Consider the following 23,543-nt stretch of genomic DNA (forward strand, 5'->3'; position numbering starts at 1 on the left):
GCCGTCCATGGCCGAGTTTTCATTTCTGTTCTGAGCTGTTTAATGTGTTGCTGATCTCACCCTGCGATGAAATTACCACTATTACTTCCCATTGAACACAACCAGCAACATTATGTGCATTATCTGAGACTGCAGCGCGCGTAGTGGACAATCGCGGCACTGCAGAGGATCAGCAGCTCCCCGAAAGTGAAAGCATTCTGAATCAGGAAGTGCCGGGAGTTAACATGGCTTCGAAAGGAGAGACCGAGAGTTTGAGCGAGGAGGTAATTTGTCCTGTCTGCCTGGATTTCTTCATCGATCCGGTTACACTGGAGTGTGGGCACAACTTCTGTCGCTCTTGTATCACACAGTGTTGGGAAAGGGAGGAGAGAAACTCCTGCCCGGAATGTAGAGAGCTGTTAGCTGACCGCACCCTCAGGGTGAATCGGGCCTTAGCAAATCTGGCTGAAAAATTTCGAAATTTAAACCTGAATCCGAAAGGGAAGGAAAGTAAACTTCACTGCGAGAAACATGAGGAAGAACTGAAGCTGTTTTGTGAAACGGACAAGACACTGATCTGTGTGATCTGTGCAGCTACGCAGGAACACAGAGAGCATCGATTTGTGCTGATTAAAGAAGCTGTTAAAAACTTTACGGTAAAAACTAACGTTAATTTAACACTTAACACATTACCTTTGTCCTACACGAGGCTTTGTCACACGAGCCTCTATAACCAACACATCACTCTCTGCAACTTCCGCCATCTCCAACGGGATTCTAGCATCTCTCCGTCCCACAGCCCACCTCCGCACTCCGCAACTCTCCACTCTCTATACGGATCGCTCCCCGTACTGTATCGCCCTGATCCACTCGCTCCTCCCCACTGATCTCCCTCCTGGCACTGACACCTACAAGCGGGACAAGTGCTACACCTGGCTCCTAACATCCTCCCACGTCACCACTCAGGGCCGTAAACAACCCGGTTCCTCCCGTTTCTTCCATGGTCGATTGTCCTCTCGTATTAGATTCCTTCTTCTCCAGCTCTTTACCTCTTCCACCTGTCCCCTCTCAGCTTCTCACTTCATCACTCTCCCCCACGTTCCCCCTCACGTTGTTTCACCCGTCACCTGTCAGCTGGTTCTCATCCCCAACCTTTATATTCTGGCTTCTGTCCCATTCCTTCCCAGTCCTAATGAAGGGTCTCATCCCGAAACACCGACTGTTTATTTCCCCTGGATAGATGCTGCCTGACTCACTGAGTTCCTCCGGCATTTTGTGCGATAATCGGGTTTGATATCCTGCTTCTTTTGATGCATCTTTGTTTCTATTTCCGTCACTCTCTGACTTCCAGGATCAGCTAAAATCTTCCTTAGACTCTCTCACGAAAAAGAAATCAGACTTCCAGGAAAAGGAGCAGCAACAGAAAGAGAAGATTTCCGGAGTTCGGGTGAGGCTTCCTGAGCGGAATTTCTGATTTTACTGTCGAGTTTTGCTCCATTTAATGCAGAATAGCCGAGTGTCGCAGCTCCAGTGACCTGGGTTCGATCCTGACCTCTGCTGCTGTCTGTGTGGAGTTTGCATGCTCTCCCTGTGATCATGACAGTTTCAGACACATTCCAAGGACATGCTGGTTGAATGGTTAATTACAATTAACCCTGTGAAGGTGGGGAGCGTGTATGTGAATCAGATGGGAGTTAATGGGTCAATGGGGAGAATAGGTTTCAGGAGGGAATGCGGTTGATGGGAATATTTCACGGACCAAATCGTCTCCTTAATGTCATAAGGAAATACACACAGCAATACAGTAAATCAATCTTCAATTTTCATTCGACAGGAACAGTCACACAGCGTTCAGACCCACATCACATCCCAGTTTGCTGAACTGCGCCAGATTATCACTGAGAAAGAGCAGAGCTTACTCTGGGATCTCAGGAAGGAAGAGGCGAGGATTCTAAATCCAATGCAGAAAAATCTTCGAGAGATTCAAGAGAATATAAGGTTTATTCAGGAGGAAATCACTAAGTTAAATGAACAGATGGATCAAAAAGACAGTGTGATATTTCTCAAGGTGAGGAATTATATTTCAATTTGTTTCTGTCAAAGGGCACTAAATGAACAGTGGTATATTTGAAATAAACAAAGCACCGAGGCCAATTCTAACAAATCAATTGTCGCTCTGGCGACCTCACACATAAGGCAGTGAAGGCCAAGTCTCTGGATGCTTTCAAAAGAGAGTTAGATAGAGCTCTTATAGATAGCGTGGTCAAGGGATATGGGGAGAGGGCAGGAACTGGGTACTGATTATGTATGATCAGCCATGATCACAGTGAATGACGGTGCTGGCCAGAAGGGCCGAATGGCCTATTGTCTATTGTCCCAAAACTGGGCTTCCACAACTTCTGTACATCCCAGGACAGAATGCAAATCTCTCCGAAATTATTTACTCCGATCATAACACAGAGCTGCTGACTGTTTCCTTAATTACAGCATTAAATGTCCTCTAAAACTCCCATTAACACCCAGTTCCAGTCACAGGCTGTGAGTGTGTCTGGTGCGGTGGGTGTGAGGGTCTCTCTGTCAATCAGTGAGAACAAATAATGTGACCCACACATCAGACTTATCCTCCACATCCGGTTTCCATCAGATGGAAAACTTTCACTGTGTCTTTAATTTTTGGATACATTTCACATGGGATTATATCACATTCTCTATCATAAACAGGCCATTAGATCCATCTTCTATCAGTTTCCCTGCTTCACAATCCTCCTGCCACCTACTCACCGCACCCAGCAACAGATCCCCGAACTCCCTGGTCCCTCACGTGTTTATCCAGCCTCCCCATTACAGTCAGTCTCTGCTGTTCCATTTCAACCACTCCTGTGGCAGTGAGTTCCGCATCCTCTTCACTAAATTTCTTGTGGAATTTATTAAAATCCATCTGGTATTACATCTCCCCACGAGTCTCCTCATAAATAGAGGTACTTCCTCCACCCACACACAATCACATACATCACTGAGCTTAAATTCCTCCATCCTATCACACTGACGTCATATCCAGTTGATAATGCACAGCCTGTCCTGTCTTCCCTGTAAGTTTCATCCTCTCAGTAATGGTCTGACATTCAGAAACTTTCCCTGTAATCTACCCTGTGGTTCTGTATTGTCCGTGAGTGTGAGTGGGAATTTTCAACACCTTGTAATGATTTGGATGAAATTCAGGATATGGACAGTAAGTCCAAGTCTAATCAGATGTGTGTTTTATTTATTTCAGGAGGAAGCTCGTCGGAACAGGAGGTAGGACATGCTCTTTACTGAAGCCCTGAATGGGTTTGTAAAATAGTTCAGAATAGCAATTTATAACCAGCAGTTTAATATTTACAGGATTAATGACGATGTCCAGGAATTGTCTGTGACAGATGTGACCCTACCGGTTGAAAACTTTGTTCACCCCTATTTGTTGAAAACAGTGCTGAGAGAAACGCTTGATGCTATTAATCGAGGTAAAACTTATAAAGTTTCAAACGTTTTTATAAAGTTTCATTTCTCCTTGTTTATGAAGTTCAATTTAGTTCCAATTTGAGGCAAAGATTGTAATACTGGGCTGAAGGGGAACTGAAGTTTATTCCACATCAACCCCACCGTCTGGGAGGCACCTGGAGATGTCAGACCCCTGGACACACCAGCACAGGGTCACAGGGTCACGGGACTGGCAGATGAACCACTGTGTCTTGATCGCATGCAAATGCACTAACACACCAAGACATGAGTTTGGATCTACCAGAGGAGCTAGGAATTTAATACTGATGATAATATGGTAGGGAATAAAAGCAGGTATCAGTGTGGTGACCGGGATTGTCAGGAAAATACACAAGTCCTTCATGTGCCCTGTGAGTGCAGACTCTGACAGACACAGGTCTTCCCCCTTCCGGATCAGCACCTGTCACTGTTGTTAGAGACAGAAGAGGGGAGTGGTCATGATCGGGGACTGAATCACCAGGGGAACAGACAGGAGAATCTATTGATGTGAACGGGACACCCGAATGGTATGCTGCCTCCTGGGTGCCAGGGTCAGGGTCACGATTCCTTGAATCGTGTCCGCAGCATTTTAGAGAGGGGGGGAAAAGAGCCAGATATCTTGGTAAATTTTAGGACAATGACATTGGAAGTAAAAGCAATTAGGTCGTGAAAATAGAATTTGGAGAACTTGGTCGAAAGCTCAGAAGCAGCATCCAATGATTGTAATTTCAGGATTGTTGCTTGTGCCACGTGATGGTGAGGGTAGAAACAGGATAATTTGACAGATAGAGCATGGCTGAGAAGATGGTGCTGGGGACAGGGCTTCAGGTTCTTGGACGATTGGGATCTCATCTGGTGGAGGATGAACCTGCCCAAAAGGGATGGGTCGCACCTCGACCCGAAGGAGTACAATATTCACAGAGAGGTTTCATAGAGCTGTCGGGCAGTGTTTAAACTAATTTTTTGGGGTGGGGGGTTGGAACTGGAGTGAAGGGATAGGACTGATGGTAAAATGCAAAGATAGTGTGCTGTCAGACTGTCAGATATGGCGGACAGATAAGAGGAGAAAATTGCAGCCAGCAGGGTGAGTATCAGAGCATTAGGGATTACGGACTAGGTAGCAGATACAGAACACAAAGTGTTATATCTCAATGCATGGAGTATGAGAAATAAGGTGGATGATCTTGTTGCACTATTACTGATTGTCAGGTATGATATTGTGGCCACGGAAACGTGGCTGAAGGATGGATGTAGTTGGGAGCTGAATGTTCAAGGTTACACAATGTATCGAAGGAAGGAAGGAAGGCCGATGGGGTGGTGTGGCTCTGCTGGTAAATCAGCAGCAAGATGTGACATAGGATTGGAAGATGTTGAATCTTGTGGGTTGACGTAAGGAACTGCAAAAGTAAAAATGACACTGACACCAGTCATATACAGGCCTCCCAACAGTCAGTGGGTTGAGGCCCACAGATTACAACTGGAAATAGAAAAGGCTGATGAAAAGGACAATGTTATGATAATCACGGGAGATTTCAACATGCAGGTCAATTGGGAAAATCAGGTTGGTAAAGGATCTCAAGAGAGTGAGTTTGTTGAATGCAATGTGATGGCTTTCTAGAGCCGTTTGTCGTTGAGCCTACTCGGGGAACAGCTCTACTGGATTGGGTGTTATGTATTGAACAAGGGGTGAGAAGTTAAAAGAACCCTTTGGAGGCATTGTCGTATTTCAGAGGAGTAAAAGAAATTACAGTGGTGAGAGAGGAGTTGGCCAAAGCAAATTGGAAGGAGATGCTGGCAGGGATGAGAGCAGAGCAGAAATGGTGTCAGTTTCTGGGAAAATGAGGATAGATGTATTCCAAAAATAAATAAATACTCAAATGGCGAAATAGTATAACCGTGGCTGACAAGGGAAAACAAGTTAATGTAAAAACAAAAGAGAGGGCATACAACTAAACAAAAATTAGTAGGAAGAGAGAGGATTGGGAAGCTTTTAAATATCTACAGAGAGGAACTAAAAGGATGATTGGGTGGGAAAAAATAAACAAGAAATTGATTTGAATTTAATTGACTTTATTACTTACATCCTTCATATACATGAGGATCTCTCAGGCCCTTTTTACACATCTGTCTTTGTAAAACAAGTTAGCAAACAATATCAAATTGTTTTTCAAGTATTGTAAAAAAAAATAAAACAGAAATGAGAGTGGATATAGGACCGCTAGAAAATGAGGCCGGATATATAATAACAGAGGATAAAGAGATGGCAGATAAACCAAATATTTTGCACCAGTATTCACCGTGGAAGACACCAGCACTGTGCCCGGTGTTGAAGAGTGCGAGGGAAGAGAAGTGAGTGCAGTTACTGTTACAAGAGAGAAGCTGCTCAAAAAGCTGAAAGCCCTAAAGATACATAAGTCACCCAGACCAGATGAACTGCACCTTAGTGTTCTGAAAGAGGTCGCAGTAGAACTTATGGAGGCATTTCAAATGATCTTCCAAAAATCACTGGACCCTGGCATGGTGCCGGAGGACTGGAAAATTGCAAATGTCACTTAACTCTTTAAGTAAGGAGGAAGGCAGCAGAAAGGAAATTATTGACCAGTTTACCTCACCTCTGTGGTTGGGAAGAAATTGGAGACAATTGTTAAGTGTGAGGCTATGGAATACTTGGTGACACTGGACAAGATAGGACAAGTCAGCATGGATTCGTTAATGGAATATCCTGCCCGACAAACCTGCTGGGATTCTTTGAGGAGATTACAAGCAGGATCGATAAAGGAGATGTAGTAGATGTTGTATATTTGGAATCTCGGAAGTCCTTTGACAAAGTGCCACGCATGAAGGTGGTAACCAGGTTAAGAGGCCATGGTATTACAGAAAAGTTAGAGGCATGGTTAGAACATTGGCTGATTGGTAGGAAACAGTGAATGAGAGTAAAGGGATCATTTTCTGGTTGGCTGCCAGTGACTCGTATTCCGCAGCAGTCAGTGTTAGGACACCATCATTTTATGCTGTATATCAAGATTTAGCTGATGGAATAGACCATAAAATATAATAGCAGAAATAGGCCATTCGGCCCATCGAGTCTGCTCCAACATTCAGTCATGGAAAGACCCAATTCTTCCAGAGATCCCCACCCACCTGCATTCACCCCATACCATGTGATGCCATGGCTAAATGAGAACCGATATATCTCTGCCTTAAATATGCCCTGGCCTCCACAGCCACATGTCGCAACAAATTCCACAGATTTTCCACACATTGACTAAAGTAATTTCTCCGCATCTCAGTTTTAAGGACGTTCTTCAATCCTGAAGTCATACCCTCTTGTCCTAGAGTAGATGGCTTTGTTTCCAGGCTTTGCAGATGATACGAAGATTGGCGGAGTGTTGAGGAAACAGTTAGGCTGCACAAGGACTTGGATGAGGAGAATGGGAAAGAAAGTGGCAAATGATATACAATGTTGGAAAATACATGGTCCTGCACTTTGGTCGTAGAAATAATGTGCAGATTGTTTTTTCAAATGGGGAGAAAATCAAAAAATCTGAGACGAAATTGGACTTAGCAGTCATTCTGCAGAACTCCCTAAAGGTTAACTTGAAGGTAGAGTCACTGGTGAGGAAGGCAAATCCAAGGTAAGCATTCAATTCAAAGGGTTTAGATAGCATTCAATCCAAGAGCAGGGATGTGATGCTGAGGCTTTATAAGGCACTGGTGAAGCCTCATCTTGAGTATTGTGAACAATTTTGGGCTCCTCATCTAAGAAAAGATGTGCTGGCATTGCAGAAGGTTCATTTCATAAGGATGATTCCAGGAATGAAAGGGGTACCATAGGAGGAACGTTTGATAGCTCTGTGTCTGTACTCGCTGGAATTTAGAAAGATGGGAAGGGGATCTTATTGAAAACTTTTGAATGTTGAAAGGCCCAGACAGAGTAGATGTGGAAACCATGTTTCCCATGGTGGTGGAGTTTAGGACAAGATAGTGGGGGTTTTATTTAGAACATGCGGATAAATTTGAGCCAGCAGCTGGTGAATTTGTGGAACTTGTGTGTATTTCAGGCAGAGCTTGATAGGTTCTAGATTGGATACAGCATCAAAGGTTATGGGGAGAAGACCAGGGAGTGGGGCTGAGGAGGGAGAAAAAAGGGATCAGCCATGATTGAATGGCGGAGCAGACTCGAGAGGCAAATGGCCTAATTCTGCTCCTATGTCTTAAGGTTATCAGACCACGACATTGAAGCATTGTGAGAATGAGCTCGGACACACCAACAAGCATTGACATGGGTCAAAATTTCATCTCGGGAGAAGCACACACAGCATAACCGGCCTGGCAAAGCTCCCTCACACACATACACAGGAAGGACTGGCAGATTGTAATCAGAGCCTCAGCAATGTACGTTGTTATTTCCCTCAGTATCCTGGAAACCAAACTCTTCAGAGACAGTCATTTATTCATTTAAACAACTCAATCACGTGGTACATTGTCAACACACACCAGACATGTGATGACACACTGTAACATACAAATTCTTCAATGTGCACACTCTCCTTCAATGTATATACACACCATACGGATATTTTCTCCCCTTGGTAAATCGGCCCGTCGGACGGGGGAACAGCAGGGCACATTAGCTAACAGTTTAAAAAGTTCGTGTGCTTGGAGAAGTAAGTGGGGGAGTAGACCTATCTTTCTTTGTTTCATTCCTGTAGAATTAGGTAGCATTTCTGCAGGGTTTGTGCTTTGTTCAGGGTGTCAGATGTAGGAATCCTGGGAGACCTCCAGCCTCCCTGATAGCCACAAATACACCAGGTGAACCGAGATTCAGCTCCTCGGAGACCGTGTTAGGGATCTGGAGCTGCAGCTTGATGACCTACTGCTTATTAGAGAAAATGAAGAGGTGATAGACAGGAGCTACAGGGAGGTAGTCATCCCGAGGCTACAGGGGTCAGAAAACTGGATGACTGTCAGGAGAGGGAAGGGAAGGGAAATGCCCGGATAGTGGAGAGCACCCATGTGGCTGCCCCCCTCAGCAACAAGTATATCGTTTTGGATGCTGTTGAGGGGGATGACCTGACAGGGGACGGCCACGGTGACCGGGTCTCTGGCACTGATCCTGGCGCTGTTGTGCAGGAGGAAAGGAGGGAGAAGAGGAATGCGGTAGTCATAGGGGATTCTATAGTCGGGGAACAGACAGGAGATACTGTGAGCCTGGTAGAGATACCTGCATGGTGTGCTGCCCCCCAGGTGCCAGGGTACGGGATGTCTCGGATCGGGTCCAGAATGTTCTGAAGGGAGAGGGCGAGCAGCCAGCTGTCTTGGTACATGTTATAGACAATAGACAATAGACAATAGGTGCAGAAGTAGACCATTCGGCCCCTCGAGTCTGCACCACCATTCTGAGATCATGGCTGATCATTCACTATCAATACCCAGTCCCTGCCTTGTCCCCATATCCCTTGATTCCCCTATCCATCAGATATCTATCTAGCTCCTTCTTGAAAGCAAATATTGGTACCAATGACATAGAGAGGGAAAGGGAGGAGGTCCTGAAGAGAGATTTCCGGGAGTTAGGATTGAAGCTGAGAAGCAGGACCTCCAGGGTAGTAATCTCAGGATTGCTCCCTGTGCCACGTGCTAGCGAGGGCAAGAATAGTAGGATCAGGCAAATGAATGCGTGACTGTGAGATTGGTGCAGGGGCCAGGGCTTCAGATTCTTGGATCATTGGGATCTCTTTAGGGGGAAGTATTACCTGTTCAAACAGGACGGGTTACACCTGAACCATAGCGGGAATGTTTAATAGAGCTGTCAGGGAGAGTTTAAACTAATTTGGCAGGGGGATGGGAAATCAGAATGATAGAGTGGAGGAGGAGGAAAACAGAAATGAATCTAAGATAGCTAAATTTGAGATAGAGAAGCCGAAATCCGATGTGTCGGTATTGCAGTGGAATAAAGGAAATTACAGTGGCACGAGAGAGGAACTGGCCAAATTTGACTGGAAAGGTGGATGATCTTGTCATACAGATACAGATTGGCAGATATAATTTTGTGGCCATCATTGAGAGGTGGCTAAAGAATGCATGTCTCTGGGAGCTGAACGTCCAAGGATACACGGTGTATCGGAAGGATAGGCAGCTAGGCAGAGGGGGTGGCATGGCTTTATTGGTAAGAAATGATATTAAATCATCAGAAAGAGGTGACATAGGATCGGAAGGTGCAGAATCTTTCTGGGTTGAGCTAAGAAATCGCCGGGGTAAAAGGACTCTGATGGCAGATATCTACAGGCCTCCTAACAGCTGCAGTGAGGTGGACTACAAATTACAACAGGAAATAGGAAAGGCTTGCCAGAGGGGCAGTGTTTTCATAATTCTGGGGGATTTTAACATGCGAGTGGATTGGGAAAATCAGATCGACACTGGATCTCAAGAGACAGAATTTGTAGAATGTCTACGAGATGGCTTTTCAGAACAGCTTGTTGTTGAGCCCACTAGGGGATCAGAGGTACTGGATTGGATATTGTGTAATGAACCAGAGGTGATTAGAGAGATTGAGGTAAGGAGGCAGTGATCGTAACATGATTGACTTCACTGTGAAATTTGAGAAAGAAAAGCCGAAATCCGATGTGTAGGTATTTCAGTGGAGTAAAGGAAAATACAGTGGCACGAGAGTGGAACTGGCCAAATTTGACTGGAAAGGGACACTAGCGGGAGGACGGCAGAGCAGCAGTGGCTGGAGTTTATGAGAGAAGTGAGGAATGTGCAAGACAGATATATTCCAAAAAAGAAGACATTTTCGAATGGAAAAAGGTTGCGACCGTGGCTGACGAGGTCAAAGCCAAAGTAAAAGCAACGGATAGGGAATTCAAGGAAGCAAAAGTTAGTGGGAAGACAGAGGATTGGGAAGTTTTTAAAAGCTTACAAAAGGAAAGTAAGAAGGCAATTAAGAGGGAAAAGATGAACTATGAAAGGAAGCTAGCAAATGATATCAAAAAGATACCAAAAGCTTTCTCAAGTATATAAAGAGTAAAAAAAAACTGGATCGATAGAAAATGATGCTGGAGTAATTGTAATGGGAGATAAGGAGATGGCTGAGGAACTGAACGAGTATGTTCATCTGTCCTCACTGAGGAAGATATCAGCAGTATACCGGACACTCAAGAGTGTCAGGGAAGAGAAGTGTGCGCAGTCACAATTACGACAGAGAAAGTACTGAGGAAGCTGAATAGTCTAAGGGTAGATCAATCTCCAGGACCAGATGGAATGCACCCTTGTGTTTTGAAAGAAGTAGCTGTGGAGATCGCAAAGGCATTAGCAATGATCGTTCAAAAGTCAATAGACTCTGGCATTGTTCCAGAGGAGTGGAAGATTGCAAATACCACTCTGGTATTTAAGAAGGGGGTAAGGAAGCAAAAAGTAAATTATAGACCTGTTAGCTTGAGAAATGGTTGGGAAGTTGCTGGAGTTAATTGTCAAGGATGAGGTTACGGGGTACCTGGAGGCATATGACAAGATAGGCCAAACTCAGCATGGTTTCCTTAAAGGAAAATCCTGTCTGATAAACCCATTGAAATTATTTGAGGAGATTGTAAGTAGGCTAGACAAGGGAGATGCAGTGGATGTTGTGTATTTGGATTTTCAGAAGGCCTTTGACAAGGTGCCAGACATGAGGCCACTAAACAAGACAAGAGCCCATTGATCCCATTCTGGTTGGCCTCCAGTTACCAGTGGTGTTCCACAGGGGTCTGTGTTAGGGCCGCTTCTTGTTATTTTGTATATCAACGATTTGGATTATGGAATAGATGGCTTTGTGGCTAAGTTTGCTGATGATACAAAGATAGGTGGAGGGGATGGTAATGCTGAGGAAACAGAAAGTCTGCAGAGACTTGGATAGATTAGGAGACTGGTCAAAGAAGTGGCAAATGAAATACAATGTTGAAAAGTGTATGGTCATGCACGTTGGTAGAAGAAATAAACGGGCAGACTATTATTTAAATGGAGAGAGAATTCAAAGTTCTGAGATGCAATGGACATGGGATTGTCTGTGCAGGATACCCTGAAGGTTAACCTCCAGGTTGAGTCGGTGGTGAAGAAGGCGAATGCAATGTTGGTATTCATTTCTAGAGGAATAGAGTATGGGAGCAGGGATGTGATGTTGAGGCTCTATAAGGAACTGGTAAGACCTCACTTGGAATACTGTGTGCTGTTTTCGTATCCTTATTTAAGAAGGGATGTTCTGACATTGGAGAGGGTTCAGAGAAGATTGACTAGAATGATTCCGGGAATGAGAGGGTTAACATATGAGGAACATTTGACCGCTCTTGGACTGTACTCCGTGGAGTTTAGAATGAGGGGGAACCTCACAGAAACATTTCGAATGTTAAAAGGCATGGACAGAGTGGATGTGTCAAAGTTGTTTCCCATGGTGGGGGAGTCTAGTACAAGAGAGAATGACTTAAAGGCGCCCATTCAGATGGGAGATGCGAAGAATCTTTTTTTAGCTAGAGGGTGGTGAATCTGTGACTTTCTTGTGGCAGTGGAGACCAAGTCATTCGGTGTATTTAAGACGGAGATTGATAGGTATGTGAGTAGCCAGGGCATCAAAGGTCATGGTGAGAAGGTGGGCGAGTGGGAAAATGGGAGAATGGATCAGCTCATGATAAAATGGCGGAGCAGTTTCGAACGACCGAATGGCCGGCATCTGCTGCTTTGTCTTATGGTCTTATTTGAATGAACCAGTATACGTAATAAGGATCTTGAAGCACAGGTAGAGTTTGACAGGTACAAACTTAGGCAGGTACGACATTGGTCGAAGGACGCATAGACAATAACGCATAAACGCGTAGACAATTCTGTTAACAGGGCGAAATTCAAAAATCAGAGGTGCAAACGGACATGGGTGCAGGATTCCTGAAGGTTAACTTGCAGTTTGTGTCAGTGGTAAGATTGGCAAACTCAATGTTTGCTTTCATTTCGAGAGGATTAGAGTACAAGAGCAAGGATGTAATGCCGAGGTTTTATAAAGCAGTGGTCCGACCACACCTGGAGTATTGTGAGCAGTTTTGGGTCCCTTCTATCGGAAAAGATGTACTGGCATTTGAGGGGGTCCAGAAGATTCACAAGAATAATTCCGGGAATGAAAGAGTTAACATATTAGGAGTGTTTGATGGTTTTGGGCCTGTACTCACCGGAGTTTAGAAGAATGGCTGATTTATTATCCCTACTCTCCCGCTTCCTCCCCAAAACTTTTGAGAATCTGACTAATCAAGATGTTTACTTATTAACTTCTGCTTTAAAAATCAAACAGGAGAAAATCTGCAGATGCTGGTAATCCAAGCGACACAGGTCCTGATGAAGGGTCTCGCCAGATCTCTCTGACACCTGTCTGGAGAGAGTTGATGTTGGGAGGATGTGGGTGGGTCGGGAACGGTAAGATCAGCCTCCGACTATTGGGATGTCCATTTAGGACAGAGATGAGGAGGAATTCCTTTATCCACAGGATAGTGAATCTGCCACAGGCAACTGTGGAGGCCAAATAATTGAGTATATTTTAAGCAGAGTAACACACACAAATTGTTTGTGGGATGGAGGTGGGACGTCACGTGATGACGTGGGATCGAGACGTGGATGTCCAGCTCTCCCGTAAAAAAAAACTAATAAATTAATGTTTAAGTGAAGAAAAGTTACTAATTTTTTCCTAAAAACTACGTCCAAACTACTCAGGATTTTCCTTAGAGATGCCTCCTAAACAGACAAAGAAGGAAACTATTACTTTGAAGATAGTCCAAACTGGGCCGGCCACCGTGAAGAAGCCTCGGACTCAAGTGCATCTCAATCCGGCGAAACAGAACAGAATTCGCCCGCAGCAGCAATCGTCTCCAAGAAGGAGCAACAGGAACTGCGCGTGCGCGCAGGAAATGGCTTGCGCAAACATGAGCACAATGAACTACAAATCCCAGCTAGCATTGGAAGCGGAAGTGACAATGAACCCGCAGTGGACTCGGATTCTCTGGAACATACAGATGAAGATGAGGAGGTAAAAGAAGAACAACAGGAAGAGATTGGAGGTGGAAGATATTCTGGACACACAAGAGTTCCTTCTTTGGTGCAAATAATGCACGAATTAAAAAAATAAAATAAATACAAGAAGATATTAAAAATAAGAAGGTTATGTTTGATAAAATGGTGCAAAAACAAGAAAGTTAAAAACTTGGAAGAAATAACGGGAGACACTATTGAGAGAGTGAAAAAAATGGAGGATAATACTCTTGACCGGACATCAGAAAGAAAACGACTGTCGGAAAAAATGGACGTGCTTGAAAATTTTAGTAGACAAAATAATATTAAAATTGTTGATCTTAAAAGAAGGGATAGAAGGAGAGGATGCAATAAATTTTTTTGAAAAATCGATCCCGGATAATTTGGAAATGGAAGAGGGAACCCAGTTGATTGAAATCGAAAGGGTCCACAGAGCTGTAAGATCAAAACCCACGACCAATCTTGATAAAATGCTTAAGATATCAAGAAAAGATCCTGAAGGCGGCTGCCCAATATGCCAGAAAGAAAAATGAGCCATTGATGATAGAAGGGAAAGCAGTTCTTTTCTATCCTGATATCAGTTATGACCTTTTGAAGAGTAAGAAGAAATTTAAGCCAGCGAAAAATGCTTTATGGGAAACATTTATGGGAATATTATATTGCGCCACCCAGCAAAACTGATAATTTTTTTTGGATGACGGAAAAAGAAGATTTTTTACTGATCATTGGGATGCAGAGAAGTTTGCACAAGAACTCCCAAATATTCACTAGTCACAGTAAAGATTTAAAAGTGAAACAATTAAATATGAAGACAGGGACAGTGAAGTGAGATGATGGACATTAAGGACAGAAGAATATTTAAATATACTTTTAATTATATGATACAGGTAATCGAAAATTATATGATACAGGGATCGAAATACTAATCGAGAGTAGTGATATTATTTTTTCTTATATATACTTTTTCATGTTACGGGGGAGCTGGGGGAACTTCGGATCGATCGCTATGGGATTCACGTGTGTAATCATGGAGTTTGCCATGACCCGCACTACGGAGGGGGGTAATGTTGTGTTTTTTTTCATTTACAGAATTAGCAGGGGTTTTATTTTTCTTTTATCTTTCTTTCTTTGCCTGGATGATCGGAGGGGAGACACTTCGCAATATGGAGAATTTTAAAATAATTCCCTAAGGTACTATGAGAGTTGAAATATTATGCATTATCATAGACTGGAGTAACCACGTTAAAAATAATGACTAATTTACTGATTTTTTTAAAGTATTAATGTTAATGGGCTTAATGGACCGGTGAAAAGAAAAATAATTTTAACATACATTAAGAAAATGAAAATAGATATAGCTTTTATACAAGAAACACATTTAACGGAGATAGAACATCAGAAATTAAAGAGAGATTGGGTCAGAAATGTTATAGCAGCTTTATTTTAATTCAAAAGCGAGGGGAGTTGCAATTTTGGTCAACAAAACTTTACCAATTAAAATACAAAATGTATTAATTGATTTTGTGGGAAGATATGTAATTATATATTGCCAAATCTTTTCAGAAATATGGACTCGTGAATATTTACGCACCAAATGAAAACGATGTAAAATTTATACAGGAGGCTTTTTTGAATTTGGCTGATGCACACGATAAAATATTAATAGGTGGAGAATTTAACTTTTGTCTGGACCCAGTTTTAGATATGTCAACAAAGGTTGTTACAAAACCAAAAGCAGCAAAATTAACTTTATCATTGATGAAAGATTTAAATTTGATTGATAAATGGAGAAGAATTAACCCAAGAGAAAGAGATTATTCATTTTATTCAAATAGACATAAAACTTATTCAAGGATAGATTTTTTCTTACTATCAACGAATATTCAAGACAGAGTGAAAAATATGGAATATAAAGCGAGAATATTTTCAGATCATTCCCGCTTGATAATGACAATGATAATGATGGATAATGAGAAATCGATTTACAGATGGAGATTTAATTCAATATTATTTAAACATCAAGATTTTTGTGATTTTATGAAAAAACAGATTCAAGTTTTTTGAGATACAAACTCACATTCAGTTGATGATAAATTTATATCATGGGAAGCGATGAAGGCATATTTGAGAGGCCAGATAATAAGTTTCTAAAATTAAAAAGGAATATATGGTAGAAATAGATCAATTGGAAAAAGAGATTACAAAATTAGAAAAAGAATCTCAAAGATATATGACAGAAAAACAAAGACAACTTGTTAATAAGAATCTACAATATAATACACCAGACATACCGAACAGAAAAAAGCAATTATGAGAACTAAACAGAGATATTATGAACTAGGTGAAAGATCACACAAGATTCTTGCTTGGCAGTTAAAAACAGACCAGGCTTCCAAAACGATAAATGCAATTAGAACAAGTGTAAATAAAATTATTTATAAACCTTTATAAACTTTTATTTTTTTTTATTCTGAATTGTATCAATCAGAATCACAAAATTATATTTTTGAGATAGAAAGCTTTTTATCACAAATACCTCTCCCAAAATTGAATTTGGAAGAACAGAAGGGATAAGATGTGCTTTTTACATTAAAAGAGGTCGAAGAAGCTCTAGGATCACGTCAGAGTAATAAATCTCCAGGAGAAGATGGTTTTCCGCCTGAATTTTACAAAAAGTTTAAAGATTTATTAATTCCTCCTTTTATGGAGCTAATACACCAAGTGGAAAGAACGCATAAACTTCCAGAATCATTTTCAACAGCTATTTTTATAGTATTGCCAAAAAAAGACAGAGATCCTTTAAAACCAACATCATATAGACCTATTTCTTTGTTGAACACGGATTATAAAATAGTAGCAATGATTTTATCTAACAGATTATCTAAATACTTAGCAAAATTAATTCACATGGACCAAACAGGATTTATTAAAAATAGACAATCGGCAGATAATGTAACTCGGTTACTTAGCATAATTCATTTGGAACAAAAGAGGGAAGAAATGAGTGTAGCAGTTGCTTTGGATGCAGAAAAAGCATTTGATAGATTGGAATGGGATTTTTTATTTAAGGTATTGGAAAAATATGGATTAGGATTATCTTTTATAAAATGGATTAAAACTTTAAGTACTAACCCCAGAGCAAGAGTGGTGACAAATGGCCAAATTTCAACATAATTTCAGTTAACAAGGTCAACTAGACAAGGTTGTCCATTATCACTTGCTTTAGTTGTGAACCATTAGCTGAATTAATTAGAACTGACTCATATATTATGGGTTTCATAGTTAATCTGGAGGAATATAAGATTATCTTATTTGCTGATGATGTTCTGATTTATCTAACTAACCCATTACATTCGTTGCGTAAATTATCTTCTAGATTGGAAGAATATGGGAAAATATCAGAGTACAAAATAAATTGGCATAAAAGTGAAATTTTACCACTTACGAAAGGAGATTATAGTCAATGACGATTAATAACTCTATTTAGATGGCCAATAAATGGTATAAAGTATTTAGGTGTAAGAGTTGATAATGATATAAAGAATTTATATAAATTAAATTATTTGCCATTATTGAAAAAAATTCAAGAGGATCTTGATAAATGGATGATGTTACCAATAACATTAGTAGGTAGAGTCAATGCTGTAAAAATGAATATATTCCCTGGATTACAATACTTATTCCAAACATTACCAATACAATTATCACAGAATTTTTTTCAAGAGTTAAATAATTTTATGAGGAAGTTGCTTTGCAAAGGTAAGATGTCAAGAATATCGTTGGAAAAATTGACATGGAAATTTGACCTAGGAGGGTTACAACTACCAAATTCTAAGAATTATTACAAAGCAAATCAACTGAGATGTATTGCATCTTTTCTTGTTGAACATAAACCAGCATGGATTAGAATAGAATTAGACAAAATAGGAGAAAATATACCAGAAGATTTTATATATAAATGGGAAACTAAATGGATATGGGAGAAGAAATAATCTCCTATACTAAAACAGTTGATTGATTTATGCAATAAAATAAATGTTCATGATGAGATAAAGAAATCTTTATTAACAAAGAGACCTTTAATTCAAAATAAACTTATCCCTTTTACAATGGATAATCAACTCTTATATAACTGGTTTCACAAGGGGATTAGATATATAGGAGACTGTTTTGGAGGAGGTATATTAATGTCATTTGACCAATTAAAGAATAAATATCAAATATCAAATAACACTCTTTTCTGTTATTTCCAATTAAGGACTTATTTAAGAGGTAAACTGGGTCAAACAATGTTATTGCTGAAACCTAAAGAAATTGTAACATTATTTCATAAAGGACAAATTTAAAAATATATTTCTGGTATGTATAACTTGATTCAAAAACAGGCAATTAAACAAGGAATTCATAAGTCAATACAAAAATGGTAAACTGATTTGAATGTTAAAATTGGTGAAACAAGTTGGTCAAGATTATGTCTTTACAGTATGTCAAATGCAATAAATGTTCGACTAAATTTAGTACAACATAACTTTTTACATCAAATATATATTACACCACAAAAAATAAATAGATTAAACTCAAATTTATCTTATCAATGTTTTTGATGTAATCAAGAAATTGGTAATTTTTTTTACACTCTACGTGGTCTTGTTCTAAAATTCAACCTTTTTGGACAAATTTAAGAGTTTCACTGGAGCAAATTATTGGAATACAACTTCCACACACTCCAATATGTTTTTACCAGGCAATATATAAAATCAAAATCCAAATTGAATAAACATGAGAAAGAATTTATAAAAATTGCACTGGCATTAGCCAAAAAGGCCATTGCAGTTACTTGGAAATCGGATTCATACGTAATTATAGATCGCGGGAAGAATTAAATTTTTAGTTGCATTCCACTTGAAAAAATTACTTATAATTTAAGAGATAAATATGAAATATTTCTGAAAATTTGGCGCCCTTACATACAAAAAATAGGATTAAGTATATAGGTGCTCTGAAGATAAAATTATTGGTTATCTGGGGAAAGAAATAAATATACATATTACAGCTATTATGAACTCCATGGAGCATGTGGGGATCTTCCAATATCCAGGCGTTCTTTCTTTCTTTATTTATTTTTTCTTCTTTTTTTTCTATTGGGATGTTGGGGTGAGGGCGAAGGGTTTTTTTTTTTCTTTTTCTGTAACCTATTTGAAAATTAATGTAACACATACAAATTGTTGGGGGAACAGCAGGCCGGGAAGTTTCTATGGAAAAGAGAAAACAGTCCACGGTTCAGACTGAAACACTTCATCCAGACCTGTGTTGCTTAAGGGTTCCTGCAAATTCATCCCCTGTCCTAATGATGGACTGCGGCGAAAGGGGTTGTGGGAAAGGGGACAAAGTCATCCTCATCTGCCATCTTTGCACCCTCCAGCTTCTCATTACGTCTACACACACAGTTCACCCACAGGCTTTCCACCCCTCCCACTCCTGGTTCAATCTGCCATTCATCTCTCCCCTACTGGTTCCCATTATCACCTCCTTTACTGTCTTAAACCATCACACTCCCCCACTTCACACTCACAAATGAATGTGAACATTGTATGACGGGCCTGTTCCTGTGCTGTACTGCTTTATGTTCCCTGTTCTCTGTTTGGAAGAATGAGGGGAGATCTCATGGAAACACAAAATTCTTTCAGGGGTCAACAGGCAGGACAGAGGGAGGATGTTTCCCCTGTCTGAGGAGTCAAGTGCCAGGGGTCTCTCTGCTCTCCGTCCAGCGAAAATAACCCCGATCCCCGGGGCCGCGCCGCCCGAGTCTCACCCCGATCCCCGGGGCCGCGCTGTCCGAGTCTCCCCCCGATCACCGGGAACTCTCTAATTCTCTGCTTCTCCCCCCAGTCTCTGTCACCCTGGATGTAGAAACAGCGAATCCGTATCTCGAGGTGTCTGAGGATCGGAAGAGTGTGAGACGATCCTGGACCCGAAGGAATCTCCCTGACTCCGGGAAGAGATTCAGAGTCTGGGGATGGACCGGGACCCGGAGGAATCTCCCTGACACCGGGAAGAGATTCACAGACGGGCTTTGTGTGCTGGGATCGGAGGGATTCACATCGGGGAGACATTACTGGGAGGTGGAGGTGACGGGGAATCGGGTCTGGTGGCTGGGAGTAGCCGCAGAGTCTGTGGAGAGGAAGGGATGGTTCAGTCTGAGTCCGGAGACCGGATTCTGGGTCATCGGGCGGAATGGTGACGTGTTACATCGGGATTGTGACGTTTACCGCGGTCTCCCCTCCCCCGAGATCCGTCTCGCTGCCGGTTCCATCCCCGGGAGGGTGGGAGTTTATCTCAGTTACGATTCCGGGACAGTTTCATTTTACAACGCGGAGACCAAGTCCCATCTCCACACCTTCACTGGGAATAAATTCCCGGGGAAACTTTATCCTTTCTTCGCGCCCTGGGATGAACACCAGTGGCTGAGAATCTGCTCCGGTTCCGCTCCGGGTCTATAAACGGGTCGGGTCCCGGGATTGGCGTCAGGAGTAAAGTCCCTCTAAATATAAATGTGTGGAGAGTGCAGCTAAATACCTGGCTAAGGAGATGGTGCAGGAGGGAGGGCTTCATGTTTCTGGAAAGGCTTTGTTCCCGGGAAGGTGGGGCCTGTTCCGACGGGACGGTTTGCCCATGAACTGGAGGGCAACTAACATCCTTGCGGCTAGATTTGCTAGTGCTGCTCCGGCGGATTTAATCTAGATTTGTCGAGGGAGGGGAACCAGAGTGTTAGAGCAGATAGTGAGGTGGAGAAGGATTGTGAGGACTGCATGTGCAGACAGAAATCAAAGGTTTATACATTAGATTGTAAATTAATTTTCAGAACTTTAGAAATTGTAGAAAATAAATATTTCCAGAAGAAAATAATGAAGAACATGACCAGAACATATGTGAAAAAGTAGCTACTTCAGTTTTATGCCTATCGCAATAATTGCCTATGTTCGGAAATATTTTTGATAGTCTCTCCTTTGTTAAATAGTAAAAGTGAACAATTTTAAATTGAATTAAACACTCATTGGCACATATCAAAGAAGAATTAACCATCTTCATTAACAAAGGTCATATTAAGTTCTCTCTCCCAAACTTGTTTAATCATTAGTGATTAGGGAGATCTGTATTTTTTGCAGATTTATTTATTTTTATTATAATTTATTTTGTGATGGTCGATTGATGACTTTTGAAGAGTTAATTAGCAAATATTCTCTCTCTTACACACTTACTGAAATATCTTCAGGTTAGACATTTTTTTACAAAAATAATTATCTAAGTTTCCATATATGCAAGAATCTGATTTGTTGGATACTATTTTGAATATGAATCATTTTTTAAGAGGTTCCATTGGTAGAATTTATAATTTATTTTTAATACATTAATACAAAAATATAACCTCCCACCTAAGGTTTATACATGATAGAAATATTCGTTGTTTCAGACGTGATAGAGGGGGAGGGATGAAAGGGGGAGGAGTGGCATTACCAGTCAGGGAAAACATCACAGCTGTGCGTAGACAGGACAGCCCAGAGGGCTTGTCTACAGAGATCACTTGAGTGGAGCTGAGGAACGGGAAAGGTGTGACCACACTAATAGGGGTGTATTATAGACCGCCCTATAGTCAGAGAGAATTGGAGAAGCAAATCTGTATAAAGATAGTAGACCGATGTAAGAAAGAGGAAGTTGTAATAGTACGGGATTTTAACTTTCCACATATTGACTGTGACTCCCAAACTGTAATAGGGCTAGATGGCTTGGAGTTTGTGAAATGTTTTCTGGAAAGTTTTCTAAATCAATATATAGAGGTACCGACGAGAGAGGATGCAATACTTGATCTACTATTAGGAAACCAGACAGTCAGGTGACAGAAGTATTTGTAGGCGAACATTTTGGGTCCAGTGACCATAATGTCATCAGTTTCAAGTTAATTATGGATAAGGATGGGTCTGGTCCTCGGGTTGAAGTTCTAAATAGCAGAAGGGCTAATTTTGTGGAAATGAAAAAAGATCTAGGAAGAGTAGATTGGGATAAGTTATTTTTTTTTTCCTAACAAGGATGTGTTCAGTAAGTGGAAGGCCTCCAAATGTGAAATTTTGAGGGTGCAGAGTTTGCATTTTCCTGCCAGGATTAAAGACACAGTTAACAGGCATAGGGAACCCTGGTTTTCAAGGGATATTGGCGACCTGGTTAAGAAAAAGACATAAGGGTATAGCAGGTATAGGGAACAAAGAGCAAATGAGTTACATAAAGAGTATAGAAAATGTAAGAAAATACTAAAGAAGGAAATCAGGAAGGAAAAAAAAGAAATGAGGTGGCTTTGGCAGATAATGTGAACGAAAACCTGAAGTATTTCTACAAGAATATTAAGAGTGAAAGGATAGTAAGGGAGAAAATTGGTCCCCAAGAAGATCAGAGTGGTCGTCTATGTGTGGAGCCTTACGAGATGGGGGAGATCATATACAGTCTTTTTTGCATCAGTATTTACTCAGGAAACTGGCATAGTGTATATGGAAGGAATGGAAACAAGCAGTAGTGTCATGGAACATTTGTAGATTAAAGAGGAGGAGGTGCTTGCTGCCTTACTGCGCATAAAGGTAGTTAAATCCCTCGGACCAGACTTGATATTTCCTCGGACCTTGAGAGAGACTGGAGAAGAAATTGCAGGGGCCCTGACAGAAACATTTAAAATATCCTCAGCCACGGGTGCAGTGCCGGAGGATTGGAGGGTAGCTCTTGTTATTCCATTGTTTCAAAAAGGCTCCAATAATTAACCAGGTAATTACAGGCCAGTGAGCCTGACATCAGTAGTATGTAAATTATTGTAAGATGTTCAGAGAGATTGGATTTACAAGTATTTGGACAGCCGAAGGCTGATTAAGGATAGTCAATATGGCTTTGTGCATGGTAGATCGTGTTAATGAATCTTGAAGAGATTTTCGAGGAGGTTACCAGCAAAGTAGGTGAAGGAAAGGCTGTAGATGTTGTCCCCATGAACTTTAGTAAGGCACTTGACAAGGTCCCACATGGGAGGTTAGTTCAGAAAGTTCAGACATGAGGTATCCATGGAGAGGTTGGAGAGATTGAAAGAGTGCCGAGATTTACTAGGATGTTGCCAGGTCTTCAGGAGTTGAGTTACAGGGAAAGATTGAACAGGTTAGGAGTTTATTCCTTGAAGCGTAGAAGAATGAGGGGAGCTTTAATAGAGGTTTACAAAACTATGGGGGGTATAGACAGTAAATGCGAGTAGGTTCTTTCCACTTAGATTAGGAACGATACATACGAGAGGACATGATTTTAGGGTAAAAGGGGAACATGAGGAGGAACTTCTTCACTCAGAGAGTGGTGGGAGTGTGGAACGAGCTGCCATCTGACATGGTAAATGCAGACTCACTCTTAAGTTTTAAGAATAAATTGGATAGATAAATGGATGGGAGAGGTCTGGAGGGTTACGGACTGGGTGCAGGTCAATGGGACGAGCGGAATAATGTTTCCGCACAGACTAGAAGTTCCAAATAGCTTGTTTTCTTTGCTGTAGTGTTCAATGGTTCAATGGAGTGAAATAAACATGACATGAGAACTGTCGATCAATTAATTTTAACTTGTTCACCGCATCCGTCAACCGAACAGAAACACCAGGGATTCAGCAGCAGCTGCGGGCGGCGGGTCCTGAGATCCCCCGGGTCCTAAAGTCCACCCGTAATGAGACAGGTTAAATGGGACAAGTGGGGGTGGTGCTGACCGGAAAAGACAGTGAAGATTGTTCATTAAGTTCATCTGCCATTTCTTTGTCCCCCATTTCTACTTCACTAGCATCATTTTCCAGTGGTCTAGTATCAACTCTCATCTCCCTTTCACTCTTCATGTAACTGAAAACTAAACTTTTAGTATCCTGATTTATATTATTGGCCAGTTTGCCCTCATATTTCGTCTTGACCATTCTTATGGCTTTTTTCATTGCCTTTTGTTGTATTTTAAGAGGATCC

At 41.3% G+C, this 23,543-nt stretch overlaps 1 protein-coding gene across 1 annotated transcript; it reads left to right on the top strand.

The window, feature by feature from the left end:
- The first annotated feature begins 224 nt into the window (after nucleotides 1-224).
- On the top strand, nucleotides 225-20,030 carry LOC132386550 (zinc-binding protein A33-like). Its single transcript, XM_059958829.1, has 6 exons — nucleotides 225-635; nucleotides 1,331-1,426; nucleotides 1,814-2,047; nucleotides 3,251-3,273; nucleotides 3,361-3,479; nucleotides 19,420-20,030. The coding sequence occupies exons 1-6, from the start codon at nucleotides 225-227 to the stop codon at nucleotides 20,028-20,030; spliced, it is 1,494 nt and encodes a 497-aa protein (XP_059814812.1).
- The last annotated feature ends 3,513 nt before the right edge of the window (nucleotides 20,031-23,543 follow it).

This window comes from Hypanus sabinus, unplaced genomic scaffold (assembly GCF_030144855.1).
Source record: "Hypanus sabinus isolate sHypSab1 unplaced genomic scaffold, sHypSab1.hap1 scaffold_1200, whole genome shotgun sequence".
NCBI classification, from domain to species: domain Eukaryota; kingdom Metazoa; phylum Chordata; class Chondrichthyes; order Myliobatiformes; family Dasyatidae; genus Hypanus; species Hypanus sabinus.